Genomic DNA, 23,343 nt, shown 5'->3' with positions numbered 1-23,343 from the left:
AACAAGAATCTCCCCGTTCTGCTTAGTACAGTGTCACTGATCTCTTCTCCCTGTGATCGGAGCAGAGATCAGTGACATGTCACACACAGCCATGCCCCCCCCCCCACAGTTAGAAACATGCCCCAGGACACACTTAACCCCTGCACTGCCACCTAGTGGTTAATCCCTTCACTGCCAGTTATACAGGAATCAGTGCATTTGTATAGCACTGATTGCTGTATAAATAACAATGGTCCCAAAAATGTGTCAAAAATGTCCGATGTGTCTGCCATAATGTTGCATTCACAATAAAAAATAAAAATTACTGATCTCCTCCATTTAAAAAAAATAAAAATATTAATAAAAATGCCATAAAACACAATAACAATAAAAATAAAAATTGCTGATCGCCTCCATTTAAAAAATATATATATATTAATAAAAATGCCATAAAATTATCCCCTATTTTGTAAATGCTTTAACTTTTGCGCAAACTAATCAATAATCGCTGGCAATTTTTTTTACTAAAAATATGTAGAAGAATACGTATCGGCCTAAACTAAGGAAAAAAATAGTTTTTTTATATATTTTTGGGGGATATTTATTATAACAAAATGTAAAAAATAATGTCTTTTTTTTTTTTCACAATTTTCGCTCTTTTTTTGTTTATAGCGTAAAAAATAAAAAACAAAGGGGTGATCAAATACCACCAAAAGAAAGCTCTATTTGTGGGGAAAAAAAGGACAGACATTTTTTTGGGGAGCCACTTTGCACGACCGCGCAATTGTCAGTTAAAGTGATGCAGTGCCGAATCGCAAAAAGTGCTCTCGGCAGGAAGGGGGTCAATTCTTCCGGGGCTTAAGTGGTTAAGGCAGTGCTGGAAAATAATGGTGGCAAAATGGTGGCACACAAAATATTGACACTTTGGGCAGAATTTTGACATTTTCACTTACAGATGTACTCACTTTTGTTGTTTAGACAGTAATGGCTGTGTGTTAAGTTATTCTGAGGGGACAGCAAATTTACACTGTTAGGGCTGGTTCACACTATTGCGATGGCAGACATTGCATGTAATGCGCAGCGCACTGCTGTTCACATTACATGCACTGCCTGTGCGGGTGCTGTGTCAGCCATACAGATAGTATGGCTGATATCGCACCGCATGCGGTGCAAACACACACAGGACCCTTTTTTCACTTCTGACCAGAATTGGATCGCATGTGTGTTCACACGTATGCGATCCGATTCATGTCCGAACTGTCAGTTTGCAGTGTGATATGCGAGCTGAAATGGGGGTGTTGTTAACATATAATGAGACTCCCCAGCAGTTTGCATATGGCAGTGTGAACCCACAGTTGATTCGCAGGGTTCTTGCATCACAATAGTGTGAACTGGCCCTTATACAAGCTGTACACTCACTACTTTACATTGTAGCAAAGTGTCATTCCTTCAGTGTTGTCGCATGAAAATATATAATAAAAATTTGACAAAAATGTGAGGGGTGTACTCACTCTTGTGAGATACTGTAACTTACAGTCAGTAGGATGTGTCCCTTGTGCTAATATTTCTTATTTTAGTTGAAATCCTTCTCTGTCTATGCCCGCCCTTGCATAGGGCATAGTTGAGCTCTCTTGAAGACAGCCTGTGACAGCCTCTTAGTTCTATTATCCCCTGCCATATGGGTAGATTATGGCAGAGGAGATGGTAGGCCATGAATGGAAGGGAATTTCTTCTAACAGACATCAGAACAATGGACACATCTTACAGACTGTGGTGTATGTCCCTTGTGCTGATTTTTGTTTTTTATTTTGGCTGCACTTGGGCTTTAAAGAGGAAGTAAAGGCAGTTGAAAAAAAAATGCAACCTGCAAGGCAAAGGCATAATGAGCTAGTATGTTCCTTATTTACCACATCAGATACCAGAATAGATTGGGGCTGGGACTGTATGACTTCCTGATAAATTACATTATTTATTAAGACTGCAAGGATATGTATTGGCCATAACAACCAATTAGATTCAACTAATATAGCCTGGACTAGACAGTTGCTATCATCAAATAGTTTTTTTTTCCTCTTGTTTTATGTTGTATTTGAAGGTGATTTGGTTTTTTTGTGGTGTTTCTATATGTATTTTATTTTGAAATTGGTTCAGAAACTGTTCTAACACCTTTTTAAACCAAGCACAGACAAGTATTGAGAATGTCACAGATACATTTTAATATAACCTAGTTATTTTTTCAGATCAGCTTTTTTTTTAACAAGCAAAAGAAGAGATAGCGTTTTTTAAATAAGCTGGTAACGAGCAAGTATATACATGCATTTTATATATTCGGGGAAAAAGAAGTCAGCTGTTGAATTTTGAATACAGAGACAGTTGGTACATGATAATTAGTATTTAGATGGAAATGAGAACTTTTGACATGTGCTGGGATCTGTTTTCAGTGATTGCTCTATGTATTTTTTATCAGCAATTTAGCAATGGGTGAAGTAGCTCATGACTCAGTATTTTATCAAAAGCAAAAAGATTGCTTGGTAGCCCATTTATACTTTACTCCTAGTCTTCCGGTTACGCTCTTTAGTAATGCCCACTGCTTTCACTGAAAAAATAACACAGAGAATAAGCATTAGAAGTTGCGGGGTAGCTGTTTGCTAGAGTAGATGCCCTCTTGGATGATTAATAAATACATCGCAAGCAGGGTGTTCATGATATACCTGTCTTGTTTGCTTTACCAGTTTTCTGCATCTGGATGTCTGGTTAATTTTGATTTCATTATTTCCCAAGGGAAAATAGTTTACAGTCTCAGCAAAAATATATTCATTTTTTTTTTTTTCCAAGCTCAGAATTTTGACCTTTCATACATACAGCTTGGATCCCTAAACAGATATGCTATTCACTGCATTTTATGTTGGCAGATGTGACAGCAAAGGAACGATTTGTAGGATTATAAAGGTTTAGTCTGCAATAGTATGCTGATAAAGCAAAAAAGTCAAAGTACCTGATATCTGATAAGAAATGACTACTTTAAAATTTGTTTAATATTGAGGATCAGTACTGTTATCAATGTATACAATGGCTTGTAATGATTTTTAGATTATTACCCACATTAAATACTTACAAATATACTTAAAAAAAACCCTTATGAAAAGCTGATTGATGGAAATATAAATTGGGTTCCCCATTATTTCCTGTTATAACAGCGATCAGCCCGGGAACATTATAGTTCATCTCTTAATAAGTATGTATGCTGTTATCTGAAATAACAGTGACAGAGGTTATACCTTCTCCCCACCATGTACAAAGCTGTCTAAAAGGCCAACAGCAACCACTAACATTCTTTATTATTTTTTTTTAAAGAAAAGGAAGGCAGGTGGACTATCTCAGTACAGTGTGAAGAAATACACATTAAATATATAAAACAAACATGAAAATTTACAAAATGTATTGATACAAAGTACAAAAACAACAAAAAGTGCTAAAAGAACACACAGCTGGCATGGTATTTCAACTAGTTTCGCTGGTTTGCCTCTTCATCAGGAAATACATCTGTGGATAAATAAAAATAAAGTAATATATAGAAATTTCATATAAGGGTGTTACAAAATCATACAATGGGGAAAAAGATAAAGGGGATATTCCAAGTATATAGGGCTACTTACCCATGCTTCTGTGTATGCAAGGCATATGACACACCCGGCAGAGTTTCCCACGCAATTGGGAAGGATATGTATAAAAATCACCAGCAAGCTAGCGTCTGAATAAAATGGTATAAAGTATATTATCAGGCAATTGCCCAATGTCATTGTAAAAATGCCAGTGCAAATAAAGACATAGTTCACAATGAAGAAAATGATGATAGACAGTAGACTGTGATTGGGAAATAGAGAAAAAAAATAGCCAGCCTGCCTTCCTTTCCTTGGTGAGTCTAGGGTGGGGTCCAGACTCCCAAACTTCTATTCTAAGTAAATTTGGATGATGGTACATGCTATATTATATTTCTATATATTTAACACTGTTCTGTGAGCCCACTCATTTTCTTTATTTTTTTAAAGTATTAAAAATGTAAGTCTTTACCTGTTATGTTGCTTTGGGCAGTACAAACATCTGTAAATCACTTTGGATACCTGAGCGTTACATATATTTTAACATCTTACTGGTTAGCGAAAATGGGAAATTACTTTTAATTATGTATGGAGATTAGCTTTGTACATGTTGGCATTTTCAATCATATCTGCTAGGAGGGAGTCCTAAAGATGGAACATTTAAATGCACAATACTGTTTCTTTCACACTCAGAAAAACACACATGAATTAATTTGAATTAAATGCTAGTGAACTGAAAAACTAACAATTTAGGAAGCTATCAAAGCATTGTATGGATTTGCATGAAATTGTAATAACTTTTTCTGTTTGGCTTTTGTTTTTAGCAATTAATAGCAATGCAGGAGGAGTTAAACACCAAGAAGAGTGAACTAGAGAAAGCCAAGGAAGAACAAACACATGCACAAGCCTTAGTGAATGTTCTCAAGGAACAGGTGAGTCAGAACCAAACTAAGACGTGTGCTGCTAAGCGGTAAATTGTACACAATCATTATTATGCAAACTGGAGAATGTACTTTGTTAGAGAAATTCAGTATTGCAGAACAAAGCTGTAAAGAAGGTGCTGCATTTTACATGCATTTCTGTACTGGCCATTCTATTGCCTTTTGTCATATACTGTAAGTCTAATCAGTAACTGAGAAAAGTAGTGTTGTCATATTTCAGAAAAAGCAATGTGAAGGATAGGAATGACATTAGTCAGCCTTCCCATAAGTGATATATAAGGAGCCCACGGTTCAAGTTGAATGTAAGTTCGACTCAAACATCGGGTGTTCGTTTGTTCTAAAACAAACCAAACATATGGGGCGTTCGCAGGAATTTTGTGCGCAGTGCATCGGTGTATGATGATCGGCCAAACCATGCAGCTGATTGGCATCCTTTGGCCAATCATAGCGCATTCTGCTGAGAGAGACATAATTGGACAAAGGCAGGGTGGCCAATTGGCTAATCATGGTTTAAGGAGTCCACACCCCACACTATATAAGGCTGCTTACATTGTGGTCGTGTATAGTGTGTGGACGGAGTTCGATTGAGCTAGATTAGGCAGGCAGGTTAGTTGGTGGCAGTGTATTTGAGATATATATATATATATATATATATATATATATATATATATATATATATATATATATATATATATATTCTGCATTTAGCGTAGACTAGATATTCAGTGTAGATTTCATATTGAGTCCGTGCAGGCAGTGTATTTGAGATAAAATGGCATGAGGGTCCCCCCCAAAATCCATACCAGACCCTTATCCAAGCCTGCAATGAGGGTAAAAAAGGGGTGACGAGAGGGCACCCCCCCAAACCATACCGGGCAACATGCCTGCAACATGGGGAGGGTGCTTTGGGGTCCCCCCAAAGCACCTTGTCCCCATGTTGATGGTGACAAGGACCTCATCCACACAACCCTTGCCTGGTGGTTGCGGGGGTCTGCGGGCAGGGGGCTTATCGGAATCTGGAAGCCCCCTTTAACAAGGGGTCCCCCAGATCCCGCCCCCCATGGGAATGGGTATGGGGTACATGGTACCAAAAAAGTAAAAATGACAGGAGACAGTTTTTGACAATTCCATTATTTATAAAAAAAAAGTGTCCCGCAATGTCCTTCCTCCTTCAATCATGGCGCAGATGGACCCGAAAAATAGAAAAAAAAAGCTCTGCCTCGATGGGAGGCATCCCGCTGACTGCTGTCTTTTTGCAGCGACAGCTATAATATAGCCAAGGGCAGGGGCCATCTGGTGACATAACTGGGTAACCCTGCCCCCTTCTGATGTCATATAACAGCTGTCAAAGCGAAAAAACGGCGGTCGGTGGGACACCTCCCATGGAGGCAGAGTTTTTCATTTTTTCTTCTCTGGACCATCAGACGCTGTGATTGACGATGGATTTACATCTTGGGACACTTTTTTCTTTTTTTTAATAAAGAAATTGTCAAATTTTGTCCTGTCGTTTTTACTTTTTTGACACTTTTTTGGTGAATGGGTAGAGGTACAATGTACCTGATACCTATTCACATAGGGTGGGGGCCAGGATATGAGGGCATGTGTCCTGGTATGGTTCAGGAGGGGGGGAGCCCACACCATTTTTAATTTTTTTTTATGTATATTGTCAGGATCTGGTAATACATTACAGCCAGGAGCAATTTTAATTTTTTTCCATTAATTTTTCTGCGGTACTGTTATAAACATGGGAACGATGTGCTACTTTATAGGCAGACTAAGGCGCCTTTCACACTGATGATCCGTTCAGGCCCGCCTGTCAGTTTTTCATGCGGACCTGAACGGATGCTCCATAGAGCTCTATGGAGCGTCGGATGTCAGCGGTGACATGTTTGCTGACATCCGACCCGCTCCGATCCGAAAAAGTGTGAGGGAGGAAAAAGCTATTTTTCCATCCGTCATCGGATAGGGGAGAGCGGCGCTGTGACAGATCTGTCCCTGCGCAGTGTGCAGAGACGGATCTGTCATCTCCCTGCTCAGCGGGGATCGACGGAGTGATCCCCGCTGAGCAAATGGATATCCACGGGGAAGATAAGCACTGATCCGCCCCGTGTGAAAGGACCCTTAGGGGACCCCAGTCACGTTATTTAAAGGAATATTTCATTTTTATTGTTTCACCGAAAGCATCATTAACCACTTAAGGACCGCCGCATGGCAATGTACGTCGGTGCAATGGCGTGACAGGCACAAGCACGTACATGTACATGCCCACCTTCCAGCGGGTGGGGGGTCCAATCGGACCCCCTCCCGCTGGATACGGCGGTCCGTTACGCTGCAGGAGCGATCCGGGATGAGGGGATGGCCGTTGGTTTCTGGCCATCCCCTCTCGATCGCTCCTGGCGAATGAGAAGCTTCCCCCGCTGTGTATAGTAAACAGGCAGGGAGGAAGTGATGTCATTCTCCTCGGGGCGGTCTTTTGGACCGGACTATGAGGAGAACAGTGAAAGTAAGTGTGCACCAACACTACACTGACATGTAGGCACGCATAGGCACACAAACCCCCACCCGATCACCCCCCCCCCGATCGCCCCCCCCTCCCCCTCCCATTCACAGTGTCACTGATTGCAGTGATCATTTATTTACTGATCACTGCATTCAGTGTCAGTTGTGACAGTAAAAACTGTCAGGGCAGTTAGTGTTAGGTCCAGGGTAGCCCCCTACCCCCCCAAGGTTTAACCCCTTGATCACCCGGCGGGTGATATCAATTAGGTTTTATGGTCAGGGTCTGCGTCGCCCCAGGCACCGCTAGGTTAGTGCCAGTACCGCTAACACCCACGCGCAAAGCATAAACCTCCCGTAGTGGTATAGAATCTGAACAGATCAATATCTGACTGATCAGATCTATACTAGCGTCCCCAGCAGTTTTGGGTTCCAAAAAAACGCATTGTTAGCGGGATCAGCCCAGGTACCTGCTAGCGCCTGCGTTTTGCCCCTCCGCCCAGCCCACCCAAGTGCAGTATCGATCGATCACTGTCACTTACAAGACACTAAACACATAACTGCAGCGTTCGCAGAGTCAGGCCTGATCCCTGCGATCGCTAACAGTTTTTTTTGGTAGCGTTTTATATTTAAATCCGGAAGGCAGTGCTTGGTTTTCGGGGTCCCGTACGTGGCTAGGCTCCCAAAAAGTCCCCCACATGTGGTATCCCCATACTCAGGAGAAGCAGCAGAATTTATTTTAGGGTATAATTTCACTTATGCCCTTAGCATGTGTGAGCAATATATCATTTAGTGACAACTTTGTGCAAAAAAAAAAAATTGTAATATTCCTGCAACTTGTGGCAAAATATAAAATATTTCATGGACTCAACATGCCTCTCAGTAAATAGCTTGGGGTGTCTACTTTCCAAAATGGGGTCATTTGGGTGGTTTTGTGCTATTTTGGCATTTTATGGCCTTCGAAACTGTGATAGGTAGGGAGGAGTGAAATCAAAAATTTGCACCCTTAGAAATCCTGAAGGCAGTGATTGGTTTTCGGGGTGCTGTATGTGGCTAGACTCCCATATGTGGTATCCCCGTACTCAGGAAAAGCAGCAGAATATATTTTGGGGTGCAATTCCACATATAACTATGGCATGTGTGAGCAATATATCATTTAGTGTCAACTTTTTGTAAACTTTTTTTTTTTTGTGTCATTATTCAATCACTTGGGACAAAAAAAAATATTCAATGGGCTCAACATGCCCCTCAGCAATTTCCTTGGGGTGTCTACTTTACAAAATGGGGTCATTTGGGGGGGGGGGGGTTGTACTGCCCTGCCATTTTAGCACCTCAAGAAATGAGATAGGCAGTCATAAATTAAAAACAATTTCTGAAAATGTACTCTAGTTTGTAGACGCTATAACTTTTGCGCAAACCAATAAATATACACTTATTGACATTTTTTTTTACTAAAGACATGTGGCTGAATAAATTTTGCCCTATATGTATGACTAAAATTGAGTTTATTCGATTTTTCTTATAACAAAAAGTAGAAAATATATTTTTTCTCGAAATTTTCGGTCTTTTTCCATTTATATCGCAAAAAATAAAAATCGCAGAGGCAATCAAATACCATCAAAAGAAAGCTCTATTTGTGGGAAGAAAAGGACGCAAATTTCGTTTGGGTACAACATTGCATGACCGCGCAATTAACAGTTAAAGCAGTGCAGTGTCGAAATTGTAAAAAGACCTCTGGTCCTTCTGGTCTGGTCCTCTGGTCCTTAGGCTGACAATTGGTCCGTGGTTAAAATCAGTGCTTCTGAAAAAACTGCCGTTTTAAAACGTTCTTTCGCATTGATACATGTCCCCTGGGGTAGTACCTGGATTCCCGAACACTTTTTATAGCAATAACTTGCATACAAGCCTTTAAAAATCAAAAGTGTTCATTTTAATGTTTGTGTCCATTGACTTTAACGATGTTCACACTAATTTTTTTGTCTGTTTGCATGTTCTGGTGCAAACTTAACCGGGGGGTGTTCAGCTCATCCCTAGTGATATATTTGTGTTGGTGGCACCTGGATGCCAAAGCTAGCCCCTGAATTCTTAACTGTACAGTGCCTTGAAAACTATTCATACCCTTTGAAATTTTCCACATTTTGTCATGTTACAACCAAAAACGTAAATGTGAGCAAGTGGTGTGACTTTATATGAAGCACACAGCAGCACAAAAGTACTGTTCATTCATGTTGTATAATCTAACATACAACTAAATGGGTATATAACCTCCAAAAGCATTTGATCATTTACAACATAAGTTACATAGTAGTCTGCAATCATTGAAACAGTTGTAGAACAGACAATGGATACACTTTTATAAACATAGGTTAATTTAAAACAAAACTAAATATAACAAAAAATCTCACTCCACATATCCTGGATCACTTCCATTTACATCGATCATTCTTTCCATCTGTAATTCATAGGTATTTATTCACTATCACCCCTTGTGTTTCTGTTTTTATTTTCTAATAACTTAAAATTTAATTCTATATATATATATAATATTGTTTTTGTTTTTTTCTTCTTTTTTCTTCCATTCCTCTTTTTCCTTTACACCCTTTATCACTCACCGCTCACCTCACTCATTATTTTCACCTTTATAATAATTTCATATTCTACATTATTCACCTTTCTTTCTCATGCATTTATCTTGCATCTTAGGTTTTCCATCAAGCTCACTGCTTTTTCCTTTCACAGGGTTGTCCATTCACACACACAGCCCACAAATTGTCTATGCTGGTTGTTATCACTCTTTTGGCGACCGCAGTGCCTGGAGATGAGTCCTTGCAATTTTTTGGCCACTTTTGATTCTGCACTGCCACTGCGCAGGTGCAAATGTAGGTTCAATATGCAACCTGGTAACAAACCTTTATATACATTTTTTTTCTTTACCCAACTAAAATCAATTATCCTTTTGACCATTTAGAATTAATATTTTTTTGTTTTTTAGATATTTTCCATGGTTTATGCTTCTGATGAGCGGCTATAAGGCTACCATTCTACCATGGACTAATTTATATTCTCTATGGTTTTATTCATGTCTATAATCATTCAGTATATGAATTATGCTTATTCCCTTATATTTTTATTTATTTTATTTATTTTTCTCACCTCTTATTTTTTTGTTATATTTAGTTTTGTTTTTAATTTACATATGTTTATAAAAGTGTATCCATTGTCTGTTCTACAACTGTTTCAATGATTGCGGAATACTATGTAACTTATGTTGTAAATGATCAAATGCTTTTGGAGGTTATATACCCATTTAGTTGTATGTTAGATTATACAACATGAATAAACAGTACTTCACAGTCACTTGACTTCCATTTGTGCTGCTGTGCACTTCATATAAAGTCCCACCACTTACTCTCAATTGTAATCAATGATATGGATTGAGGCAGTTACCCCTTTGGTTCCTGCCTTATTTAAAGTCCCAAAATTTATTTTCTTCTCATTAAAAACGTAAATGTATTTTGTTGGGATTTTATGTAATAGACCAAAACAAAGTGGCACATAATTGTGAAGTAGAAGGAAAATGATAAAAACATTTTTTACAATTAAATATCTGAAAAGTGTGGTGTACATTTGTATTCAGCCTTCTTGAGTAAATGCTTTGTAGAACCAGCTTTCGCTTCAATTACAGCTGCAAGTCTTTTTTGGGTATATCTCTACCAGCTTTGCGCATCTAGAGAGTGAAATGTTTGCCCATTCTTCTTTTCAAAATAGCTCAAGTGCTGCCAGATTGGATGGAGAGAGTCCATGAACAGCAATTTTCAAGTCTTACCACTGATTCTCAATTGGATTTAGGTTTGGACGTTGACTGATCCATTCTAACACATGAATATGCTTTGAATCTAAACCATGCCATTGTAGCTCTGGCTGTATGTTTAGGGTTGTTGTCCTGCTGGAAGGTGAACCTCCGCCCCCAGTCTCAAGTGCTTTGGAGACTCGAATGCCCCATACACACGATCAGAAATTCTGCCAGCAAAAGTCGGATGTGAGCTTTTGGTCAGAAATTCTGACCATGTGTATGCTCCATTGGACTTTTGCTGGCAGAATTCCAGCCAGCAAAAGATTGAGAGCAGGTTCTCTATCTTTCGGTCAGAAAAAGTTCCTATTTGAAAATTCGTTCGTCTGTATGCAATTCGGACGCGTAAAAAAATCACGCATGCTCGAAAACAATTCGACGTATGCTCGGATACAATTCGACACATGCTCTGAAGCATTGAACTTCATTTTCTCGGCTTATTGTAGTGTTGTACGCCATCACATTCTTGATGGTTGAAAGTTCAGAGAAATTTATGTAACCGTGTGCAATGCAAGCTTGAGCGTAATTCCGTCGCAAAAACCATCCAAGCTTTTTCTGACGGAATTTCTGATCGTGTGTATAACCGCTTTTCTTCTAAGATTGCCCTGTATTTGGCTCCATCCATCCATCCATCTTTCCATCAACTCTGACCATCTTCCCTGTCCCTGTTGAAGAAAAGCATCCCTACAACATGATGCTTCCACCACCATGTTTCATGGTGGGGATGGTGTGTTCAGGGTGATGTGCAGTGTTAATTTTCCACCACACATTGCTTTTTGCTTCTAGGCCAAAAAGTTCAATTTTGGTCTCATCTAACCAGAGCACCTTCTTCCACGTTTGCTGTGTCTCCCACATGACTTCTTGCAAACTTCAAACAGTGCTTCTTATGGCTTTCTTTCAACAATGGCTTTCTTCTGGCCACTCTTCCATAAAGGCACGATTTTTGATGTGCATGACTAATAATTGTCCTGTGTACAGATTCTCCCATCTGAGCCGTAGATCTCTGCAGTTCTTCCAAAGTTACCATAGGCCTCTTGGCTGCTTCTCTAATTAATGCTCTCCTTGCCCGGCCTGTCAGTTTATTTGGATAGCCATGTCTTGGTAGGTTTGCAGTTCTCCGTGAGATGTTCATAGCTTGAGATATTTTTTTTATAACCTGACCCTGCTTTAAACTTCTTCACAACTTCATCACTGACCTGTCTGGTGTGTTCCTTGGCCTTCATGATGCTATTTGTTCACTAAGGTTCCCTAACACACTTCTGAGGACTTCAAAGAACAGCTATATTTATTCAGAGATTAAATTAAACACAGGGGGACTCTATTTACTAATCAGGTGACTTCTGAAGGCAGTTTGTTCGACTAGATTTTAGCTAGGGGTATCAGAGTAAAGGGGGCTGAAATTTTCGATATTTCTTAGTTTTTTTTACAAAAAATAAAAAAACTCAGCAGTGATTAAATACCACCAAAAACTCTATTTTTGGTGAAAAAGTTATAAAAATGTAATTTGGCTACAGTGTTGCATGACCGCTCAATTGTCATTCAAAGTGTGGCAGCACTGAAAGCTTAAAATTAGTCTGGGTAGGAAAGGGGTATAAGTGCCCAGTGAGAAAGTGGTTAATAAAGTATCCTCATAGTCTTTTTACTTTTTGTATTTCCTTAAAACAAAACTACAAAGAAGAAACATGTTTAATACAACCATTTAAAAATGGCTTAAAGTAATATGGGAAGGATGTTATGGTTACCTAAGATTTAATAAAAAAAAATCTGTAGGAACAAGCTTTATTTAAAAACAAAACAAAAATAAAACAGTATTTTGGAGGGTATCGCTGTCCATGTATAATCTGTGGTGTTTGGCTGTCAGTATGACAGCTGGGTCCTGTTCTGCGTGTCAGGAGGGATTATCAGCAGGACCGAGTCAGAAATGGGACCGAACTTACAGCCAATTCTCCAAACATGTTACCCAGGATTACCACGAATAGATTTTAATTGTGCACTAACATTTGTGAGAATAAATTATGTTTTATACAGAGGCCGAGTATGTTTTCAGTTATACTTAATACTATGTGTAACCTTTGCATACAGCTGTAGCTCTTAATATTTAAATTGTAGACAGTGCAGCTGATTTATGAAAATTAGAGAAAAGCATAATGGATCCCATTACTCATGAGTTCTTGCTTTCATTTTCTAACTTGCACTAAAAAAATGACAGTTTAAATTGCACCCGATAGTAGGGGATTTCTGGCTTCCCTTCTACAATGATATAATGATACTGCTTGTATTATTGTTATAGCATAATAATTAGTTAAATAATTATGCATTATTCCTGGGTGTTTGGCACTTTTTCTTTTTTTTAATAAGCCACATATCAAGCAGAGGGTCGTTCTTCTATAAAGACAAACAATCCATTGCTGGAGTTTGTGAAATTAGTTTTTGCTCCTTTTCCAGTAGTACTGTCCTGATAGTACAGGCTCTGTATGCCGTGGCAGGAAGACCTCAGGCTGCAGTGACCTGTGTTAATTGTGTAACCCAGCTGCCTCCATTTGTTTTGTTCCATATGGAATTGGCTAGGAGAAAAACCTTCATTGCAGAACTTGCCCATAGGATATGGAAATCATATATAAATCACTACGGAATTCATTCTATTATACAAAAATGTTCTTTGCTGATACTGTAACCTTCTAATAGTGCCCTGTGCTGATATGTGAAGAAGGAAAAATGCAGCTGCACTGGCATGTAATTTAAGGACACTTGAAAAGGTGAGCAAAGTTAAAGCTAAACTCCAGGCAGGCAGCTAAATGTATAGCTCAAATACCATGGCACACTATGCAGACTGGTTTACCTCCTAAAGGATTTGTAATTCTCTTCTGCAAGTCTTAGCCCTTGTACACATGGGTGGACATTCCGACAGAAAATGTCCGATTGGACCGTGTTGTCAGATAATCCGACCGTGTGTGGGCTCCATTGGACTGTTTCCGTCGAAATATCCTACCGACAAAGTTTTAGAGCTGGGCAACATGATCCAATCGGACTTTGATCATTTGTAGAGAATTTCGATCAAAGTCCCACGCATGCTCAAATCAAATTCCTAGACCAAAGCTATTGGCTACTAGCCTGAACGTAGCCCCATTGTAACGAAATAACGTCATCACGTTACGAACGATCAAATTTTCCAACAACTTTGTCCGACTGTGTTTATGTAACACCAGTTTCCGACAAAATCTGATGGATTTTGTTGTCGGAATGTCCGGCCGTGTGTACAAGGGCTTAGAAACTAGGCTCCCTTTTCAGAACAGGCAGGTCCTTAAACACTCTACAGGCTACATTGGAACTAAGGAATACAGCTGGGTCCAGGGCCTACCCCAACCTCTGACTGGACAACAAAGGAGCTGTGGCTTGCTATGGAGGTTATCCAGTTGTTCTCTCCCCTCCTGTAATCATGTTCCAATGTTGATCCTAAGAGGAAGGCTTCTGGCACTCCCATTTCCATCAAAAGTCCCTCTAATGGCCCAATCATGGATTTTAAAAATGGACATGAATTTTTTTTTGCCAACACACAACACATTGCATAGATGTGAACTTGCGCCTCTGCAAATGCATTAATGTGTGTGAAAACACATAGGTGTGAATGGGCCATAAAACTTCTGCCAGGTTTTTAATTTTGAAACTCCAAATAAGAAAGGGATAAAGCAAGCAAGCACATTAATGGATATCTAAACCCAAGAACAAGCATTTAATATATCGCAGCTTTCTAGTCTTTAGATACGGTTTCTGTTTTTTTGGGGGGTTTTTTCCTGTTGATTTTGCCATAAATGCAGTGTCCTTGTCACTTCCTGTGAGCTGAACTGAAAGCACAAACAACATTATCTTCCTTCTGTTAACTACTAATTCTCCCACCCCACCCCCCTCATGTAATAAAAATGAGGATAAAGACATGCTGTGCAGCCTGGATGACAACCATAACTCCTTCCATAGATACAGTGGAGTGAGCATAGCCAGTCTAAGACAGAAAGTGTATTATGCACAGGATTACCAGGAGGAAAAAAAATGAATGCAGCTACCTCATCCAAGGACTCGTAAGCTGCATTAAGGCAGCAGAGGAGTCAGGGAGCTGATGGCAAAGGGCTGCAGAAGGGCTAGGGAGTGACAGCACATGCCTCCAACCCACCTCACCCCTCCCCCTCGGCTCACTGCACGCCCCTCTCCTCTACTGCAAGCCCCTCTCCTCTACTGCACCTCCCCAGTTCACAGCACAGCCCTCTCACCCATCTACCTCCTCTTCCCACCTCACAACACGTCACCCACCACCACCAATGTATCTCTATATCCACCTCACCCCCTACCGCACTTCCCACCTCACAACACATGTCACCCTCCACCACCAATGTATCTCTCTATCCACCTCACCCCCTATGGCACTTCCCACCTCACAACATGTCACCCACCACCACCAATGTATCTCTATATCCACCTCACCCCCTACCGCACTTCCCACCTCACAACACGTCACCCACCACCACCAATGTATCTCTGTATCCACCTCACCCCCTACCGGACTTCCCACCTCACAACACATCCCTCCATTTATCTCACTCCCACAGCATCCCACCAACCCAGCTTACTCACAGCCCATTCCCCCCACCTCATCCTTTGTAGTCCAATGTCAGTTGGAAATTGTTGTCACCATCCATGAAACTTTGAAACTCAGTAGTGTAACTTTATCTCTCCAAGATTACTTGTTTTTTTTTTTTTTATATTTACTTTTATTCTCCCCCTTACAGGAAAAAAGAAAAAAAAAGTGCCAGGCTATTAGCCCACTCTGCATCTTCCCTGAATTCAGTGCTCATAACTGGCAGCCAAAATTTCATATATATATATATATATATATATATATATATATATATATATATATATATAATGCTATGTAACAATTTCTTTCAGCAAACTACTGTAGGCAATGTTGGTTATTAGTCCTGAACTTTGAAAATAGACTGGTCAGCCTGATCTTGGGCTGAAAAATCTGCTCTGGATGGAAGAAATTGCAAGTGAATAACAGTAAATACACCTACCTATAATGTGGTAAAGGGGGGAATTAAAAAAAAAAATGTAATAGGGAAGATTACAATTCTTACAAATGCCCATTCCTTTCTGGTTCTGTTTAAAAAAGAGCTAAACTGCACCTATGCTTCTACTTTATCAGGGCAGTGTTTGTGGGCTCCCTCACTGATGGGGACGACATCTCCCCAGCTTCTTCCGGGTTTGGGTTTGGGGTCTTTGGCCAACTTGGTTGTCCAGTGCAAGATGACATAACTCCTGTGCATGCACAAGAGAGTTAACTTCTCCTGGCACCCAGGGCACAGCTTAGTGTAAAGAAGGTTGTGAGGGGGAAGGTAATAACCCCTTTTTTAAGAAAAGATTGTATCAGCTTTAACCACTTCATGCCGGAAGGTTTTACCCCCTTAATGACCAGGCCATTTTTTGGGATATGGCTCTGCATTACTTTAACTGACAATTGCGCGTCTCGCTGTACCCAAACAAAATTGATATCCTTTTTTCCCCACAAATTGAGATTTCTTTTGGTGGTATTTGATCATCTCTGCGGTTTTTATTTTTTTGCGCTATATTCGAAAAAAATACCAACAATTTTAAAAAAAATATATATTTTTTTACTGTCTGTAAATTTGTGGCAGACAAATTGGACACCTAACTGCCACTTTTGACACTTTTTTGGGGACCAGTGACATTATTACAGTGATCAGTGCTAAAAAATATGCACTATTACTGTACTAATGACACGGCAGGGAATGGGTTAACACCAGGGGCGATAAAAGGGTTAAGTGTGTCCCTAGGTGGCGCTTGCTTACTGCGTGAGGAATGGACTCACTGTATGGACTGAGAAATCTGGCACACAAGATCACTCTGTTCATACCTGACAGGAAGGAGATCTGCCTTGTTTACATTGGCAGACCACCGTCCTGTCTCTCTGGGGAGCGATTGCGGGTGGCCGGTAGACATTGCGTCCCCCGTACCTGCTAATTGGCTCCCCCTGTCACCAATCAGCGTACGTGTGTGCACCCCCACTGGCTATTGCACGGAATGATTTACGGGTATGGCGTTTCATGCAATAGAGCCGACCGACTGCAGTATATGTACTGCAGCCGGTCGGCAAGTGGTTAATTCAAGGATACATTCACCTTCTGGAGCATGTTGCATGTTACACCCATATTTAGGGTATAACATGGTCCAGACCTGCCCCCCCAGCGATCTGTGAATGAATGATCTACAAGTCAAGCATTCCACAGCAGCATTGCAGCCCTCAATGAACTGCAAAGGTGCTGGTTAGCACCCTTCTACATTGATTTTTCTTACAGGCAGACAGCTGCACTGAGATTCTGAAGAAGCTTGACACTGGGCCCACAATCTGCTGATTGTGGGTGCAATGCTCTTCAGGCCCCCCAGGAAAGAAACAAGTGCTTTATAAAAAGTGGACTTAAAGTAGTGAAATAGTTTGCACTTTGCTGCTTACATTCCATAAGTGTGTTCACATTGAGTCATTTTACCATGCAGCAGGTCACACTGAATATACACGAAGGACATGGGAAAGAGATGTACAGCATCCACCAAACTAGTTCAATATAAACACATTTTTGTTCAAATGAGAAATAATTCATTATGAGCCAGAAATCAATCTTTTGAGGAATTTGACATTATGTTTATTATATTTGGCATATCCATAGCCATACACACACACTCTTTTCACTTCACTAAAAGTACCTTAAAACCTGATTATAGTTTTGTTTTGTTTAATTATTGTTTACGAGTCAGAAGTATACTATGTGAGCTGCTATCATAAAGGAGGGGCAGGCAGGATCCCTGGGATGGAGATCTTTCTAAAGCCCCATACACACGATCGGACTTTGTACAAACTTTCCCGTGGATTTTTGTACAAAGGGCGTCGGCCGAGAACTTGTATTGCATACACACGGCAGGACTTTTTAGGCAACAAACACGAATGTAGTGACGTTTCAACGTACTGACGACACTTCAAAAGAGGACGTTCAATTACTCCAGCGCCACCTTTGGTCAACTTCTGTATTGTCTGATCTTTTTAATTGGTTCTGAGCATGCGTGTTTGTACTTTGTACAAAAGTCCGATGGTTTTGTGTACACACGATCGGAGTTTGCTCCATCGGACTTATGTTGTCAAAAAGTTTGTCTGTTCGCACAGCCAACAAAAGCCCGATGAAAACCGAAAAAGTTTGTCTGATGGAGCGTACACACGGCCGGATGTTGCTCCAAAACAACTAATTTGCATGTTTGTTGTAAAAAAGTCTGATCGTGTGTACGGGCCTTAACTAGATCTTCAAGTTTGGGTATCCAGTGGATGATTGGAGTTAAGGGAGTAGCTTTTTTGTAAGCAAAGTAAATTAAGTAAATGTAAGTAAAGACTGTAAGTGAAGTAATTGATTTCAGGTTTTAATAGAAAACAACAAACTTTATTCCAAAAGCAAATAAATAATTTTAGTAAAAATCCTTGAATCTGTTTTTATTTTATCTACCTGTAATTCAATGTTCATCAGTACTTATGCCCCGTACACATGAATGGATTTTCCGACAACAAATGTTGGATGTGAGCTTGTTGGCGGAAAGTTTGACTGTGTGTATGCTCCATCGAACATTTGTTGTCAGAATTTCCGCCAACAAATGTTGGCTAGCAGGTTCTCAAATTTTCTGCCAACAAATGTTTGTTGTCGGACTTTCCGATCATGCGTACACAAGACGTTGGACAAATGTCCGCGCATTTGTACGGAGTCAAGTACGAGCCGGAGATATAACTAGCATTCATAGTGGAGATATCATGTACGTCTTGTACGCCACTATGTTCGTAATTGTTGGCCAACATTTGTGTGACCATTTGTATGCAAGACAAGTTGGAGCCACCATCCTTCTAACAAAAATCCACAGTTTTGTTGTCGGAAAGTCCGATCGTGTGTACAGGGCATTAGACTAGAAAGGAAGGGGCTGTTATTACTTTATACAGTGGCAGAAATCAAACACTGTGAACAAACTCACAAGAGGAGACAGCCCATGATTGACATCATCGATGTGCTGCATCTGCATTAGTATGCAATCCAGCATGCAGAAATTTAGCAACCATTTTTCCCCAATATTATGTCATCAGAGAGATAAGCACCATTACCAAGGTTTCAGGGAAAGCAGACGGTTGAACCCTATAAAAGGAGAATGCTATATAAGAAAAGAGTATATACAGTATACATGTGACATAGGCTATGGTTTTTGCCTGAAGTTTTATTTTACAATATTAAAAACATTGTATATACAGTATAGGAACAATACATAATCACAATGCAGTTTATATTTGAAGGTGATTATACATCTTTATTGTGCTATCTTATCATGCAGTGGCTTTTTTTCATTACATTTACATTATCACAAAATTCTAAAATGGCTGCTATTATTGTAATTTCCATTAAATAGGCCATTTTAGGTTGGATTTTATTGTGTCATATAAATGGAATTTTCAGTTGAAGATGTGTTTGGTTAGAACATGTGGTTTTTAGCTTTTCAAGTTGTCTTCATACACAACGTCCAGAAGATTTTCTAACTGGAGTCCTGAACACAAGGGTTCACTGTATTCATACTCTGTACCACCCTATTTACTGCATACAACTTGATTACAATTACCTGTATTAATGTGTTCATATATCTGTGTTTTACTGGTGGTTATCACTTTAAAATAAGTAATATCTGTGTAATGTACTGTATATACTCAAGTATAGGCCGCCCCGAATATAATTCGAGGCACCTAATTTTACCACAAAAAAATGGAAAAAGTATTGACTCAAGTATAAGCCTAGGGTGGGAAAATGCAGCAGCTACTGGGTAAACAATGCCCATCTTCAGCCTCACTGTGCCCATCTGCAACCTCACTGTGCCCATTTGCAACCTCACTGTGCCCATCTGCATCCATACTTTTGATTACTAAAACAGCGGTTGTCTCCCGCTGTGTTATGCAGTCTATGTGGCCTTCCATTGTAACAAAGCCCGCCCTCTCCTTGTCCATGATAGACGGAACACTGATACAGTTTCCCAGCATTGTATCAGTGTTCCTCTATCACGGACGGGGAGTAGGTGGAGCTTTGTTACAATGGACGGCCGAACAGACTGCATAACACAGCGGGAGACACCTGCGGTTTTAGTAAACAAAGGTATGGCTGCTGTACAGCTCACTCTAGTATAAGCCGAGGGAGGGTTTTCAGCCTAAAAAATGGGCTGAAAAACTCGGCTTATACTCGAGTATATACAGTACTTATAGATTATATAATTACATAGTTGCCAACATTTCAAAAGAGTTCCAGGGACACTTTTTTTTTGCTGTGCATTAAACAAGCCACTGTAGGATGTACATTATGTGTGGGGCATTCATTTACTGTAAATACAGAGGGTATTGCAGTATGTGCAGGAGAGCTGCATGTGGACAGTCTGTATAGGAAAGGAGTGTAGCGGGTTTAACGGTAGGTAGTATTTGCAGGAGAGGAATGAAGAATGTAACAGTGGACAGTATATACAAGTGTATGATGGCTGATAGTATGTGCAAAAGAGAAGTGTGGTGTGTATAACAGCAGCTGGTATGTGCAGGAAAGGACTGTGGATGGTATGTGTATGAAAGAAGTGGGGAGTGTATGGGAGTATGACTGTGGGTAGTATGTGCAGTAGAGGCGTGAGGAGGGTGTAACAATGGTTAGTATTTGCAAGGTAGGAGTGCAAAGTGTATGATGGCAGTTCATATGTGCATGGAGAAAAGTGTGGAACTTATGATAGCAGGGCTTGGGGAGATGGAGGGAGGAGGTTTAATCATTTAAATGCAAGAGCAGACACAGTGTAACCGTTAGCCCTAATTCCGGGACACAGAAGGGGTGGGACAACAAACTGAAAAAAGAGACTGTCCTATCAATCCAGAAATGTTGGCATGTTGACAAGTATGGAATTCTTCCCAAGCTGCCTTAAATGTCTGCACTAAGTGCAAGTATTAGTGATTGTTGCCAAAATCAGCATTAAACTTGTACAGGCCAGAACTTGCAGTCTCTGGGGAATGCTGACAGGAAATGCTATTTTCCGTATGTCTTATTTCTGTGTTGTTTTTGCATGCACATGCAAGCTTTTCTGTGATAGCGTGAACCATTCTGCCACTGCATTAATACATTGACACCTTTGGTGTTATAAAATGCTAAGATAATAAGGCTGATTTAAGATTTGAGAATGTTCACACAATAAATTGTGTGAAGATTAATTTAAATTATCCAATCATGTGATAAGAAAATCCCTGTTTACTTACTATGTCTGTACACGATTGCATGATTGAAGTCAATGTTCTCACCATTTAATATGTGAACATTCTCAACTCCTTTACTAAATAAGCTTGCAGGGAAATTTTCAGAAACTAATTTGTAACTTTTTCTAAACGAAACAACAACTCCAGTGTATACAGTTTAACTATCTGTCACGTACCTGATTGTAGAGCCCTATATGCAAAGGAAGGCCTCTCTTACACCTCTAATTCGAGAACCCCTGATAGAGCAGACAGGAAGCTTGAGAATGCAGAGTGGCACAAGTGCCTGGCATGATCGCTGCTATAGGAGCTGGTCAGAACTTCCGATGATGCCGTGCAGAGAATTTCAGCAATGAGGATTATGGAACAGCTGGCAGACTGGATACAGGATCAGACTGGAAGTAGGACACAGCAGTCAGGTACAGGCAAGCCGGGTCATACACTAGAGGACAGATCAGGAACAGATGCGATAGCTGGAGCAAAGTCAGGGTACAGGCCAAGTCGGTAACAGGCAGGCAGCAAGGTAACCAAGGAAGAAACAGGAGCAGAGTCAGAACAAGCCGGGATCAGATGCAGGCGGATAGCAGGAGAAGTCAGGAACAAGCCAAAAGTCTACTGGAACAGGTTTTCAGGATAACGGGTAGCTAGAATCACAGGGAACACTATAGACCAGACAGCATTGAACCTGGGCATCAGCCTCCTTTAAATAGCGCATCTAGCGAACTGTCACAACGTACGCGAACCGTAATTCGCACATATGCGCATGTGCATGCGCGTGCGGCTCTTCTTGTTGGAAAATGGTGCACAGATGTTGTTCTGCTGTTGACATGTTGATTACTGGCTTGCCCTTCCTGACAGTATCTTTATTTATTAACTTAGTTCAAATTTAGGAAACCCATGGCGAACCGAGTAGGAAGCAATGGTCCTCATGGCACATGCATTGCATCCACTTGATTGGACACTTAGGTGGTTATTTACTAAAGGGAAATCCACTTTGCACTGCAAGTGCACTTGGACGTAAAGTCGCTATAGTTCCGAGGGGGACATGCAAGGAAAATAAAAAACAAAATTTTAGCTTGCACGTGATTGGATGATAAAATCAGCAGAGCTTCCCCTCATTTCAGATCTACCCCTTAGATTTAGAGCGACTGCACTTCCAAGTGCACTTGCAGTGCAAAGTGGATTTGCCTTTTGTAATTAACCCCCTTAGTTTTTTATCTTTGGCTAAAGAAACCCTGCAGCGTTTACTGACAGTTTGATGGTTGTCGCCAACCATCCACCGGAGATGCCCTGCATACGAAAGCTGTAATAGCGGGGTCTCATTTTTTTGCCACTTGCCATAAACAGGATTTCTTGCATGGTACACAATATTCCAGTAAGATATAAATGAATTATGCATTAACATGCCTTTTTTAAGCAGGCATTGGAATTAGCATCATTTTGTACTTGACTGTGTATTGTGTCTTGCTGCTTTCATGGAAAGTTGCAAGGTTTTGCAGTCTTTGTGTGAATGATGTTATTCTGTGATAGATTACATCAATGCATTCAAATATAGTCTAGTCCAAAACAAAAAGAAGTATGTAAATGTCACACAGGGACTCTGTAACGTCTATAAATCAGCTGTTGTCACGCTTTTAGCATGAAATAAAAGTGTATGGTTATAAATGGCGCCACTTTTTCCATTACATTATAAAGCCCAACCTGCCATAAAAGTTAAATAAGTAACCCTAATATTATTAAGTACAGCAGAGAATAATGAGGCTTAGGACTTTCAGAAATAGCTCTCTGCTAAAGTGAAAATGTTTTATGCATAAGCGTGTCGGCTATTATTAGAACATATAAGACGTTCACTGAAATCCATATTTTAAAAGAAAATGCGACAGGAGTATTTTCTTTCTTTTATCGGATTTATTCTAGCAATCTATTACATCAACACATATAAATATAACCCAGGTTTATGTTACGTTTAACAACATTCACTAATTGTCTACAAAATGATTTAATTGTTTAATTATCATAGCGTTTATTTACTTCAAAGAAAATAATTCAATTTACAGGGGGAAGACCGAAAGAACTGGATTGAAGTATATTAAAGGGTATTACTAGGCAAAACCTTTTTTTTCTGCATAG

The 23,343-nt window shown here is 40.1% G+C and overlaps 1 protein-coding gene across 11 annotated transcripts in view; it reads left to right on the top strand.

Annotated features, from left to right (window-relative positions):
- ENOX1 (ecto-NOX disulfide-thiol exchanger 1) overlaps positions 1-23,343 on the top strand; it is a 784,997-nt gene that overhangs the window by 730,312 nt on the left and 31,342 nt on the right. For all 11 annotated transcript variants that reach the window (XM_077483208.1, XM_077483202.1, XM_077483205.1 and 8 more), the window contains one exon: positions 4,403-4,510. In XM_077483208.1, the coding sequence (XP_077339334.1) occupies positions 4,403-4,510 (108 nt within the window). The remainder of the gene's footprint in view (positions 1-4,402; positions 4,511-23,343) is intronic.

This window comes from Lithobates pipiens, unplaced genomic scaffold, assembly GCF_037356315.1.
Source record: "Lithobates pipiens isolate NorthernLeopardFrog02 unplaced genomic scaffold, aLitPip1_a1.2 Scaffold_16, whole genome shotgun sequence".
NCBI classification, from domain to species: domain Eukaryota; kingdom Metazoa; phylum Chordata; class Amphibia; order Anura; family Ranidae; genus Lithobates; species Lithobates pipiens.
This window is presented reverse-complemented; position numbering and strand designations above follow the sequence as displayed.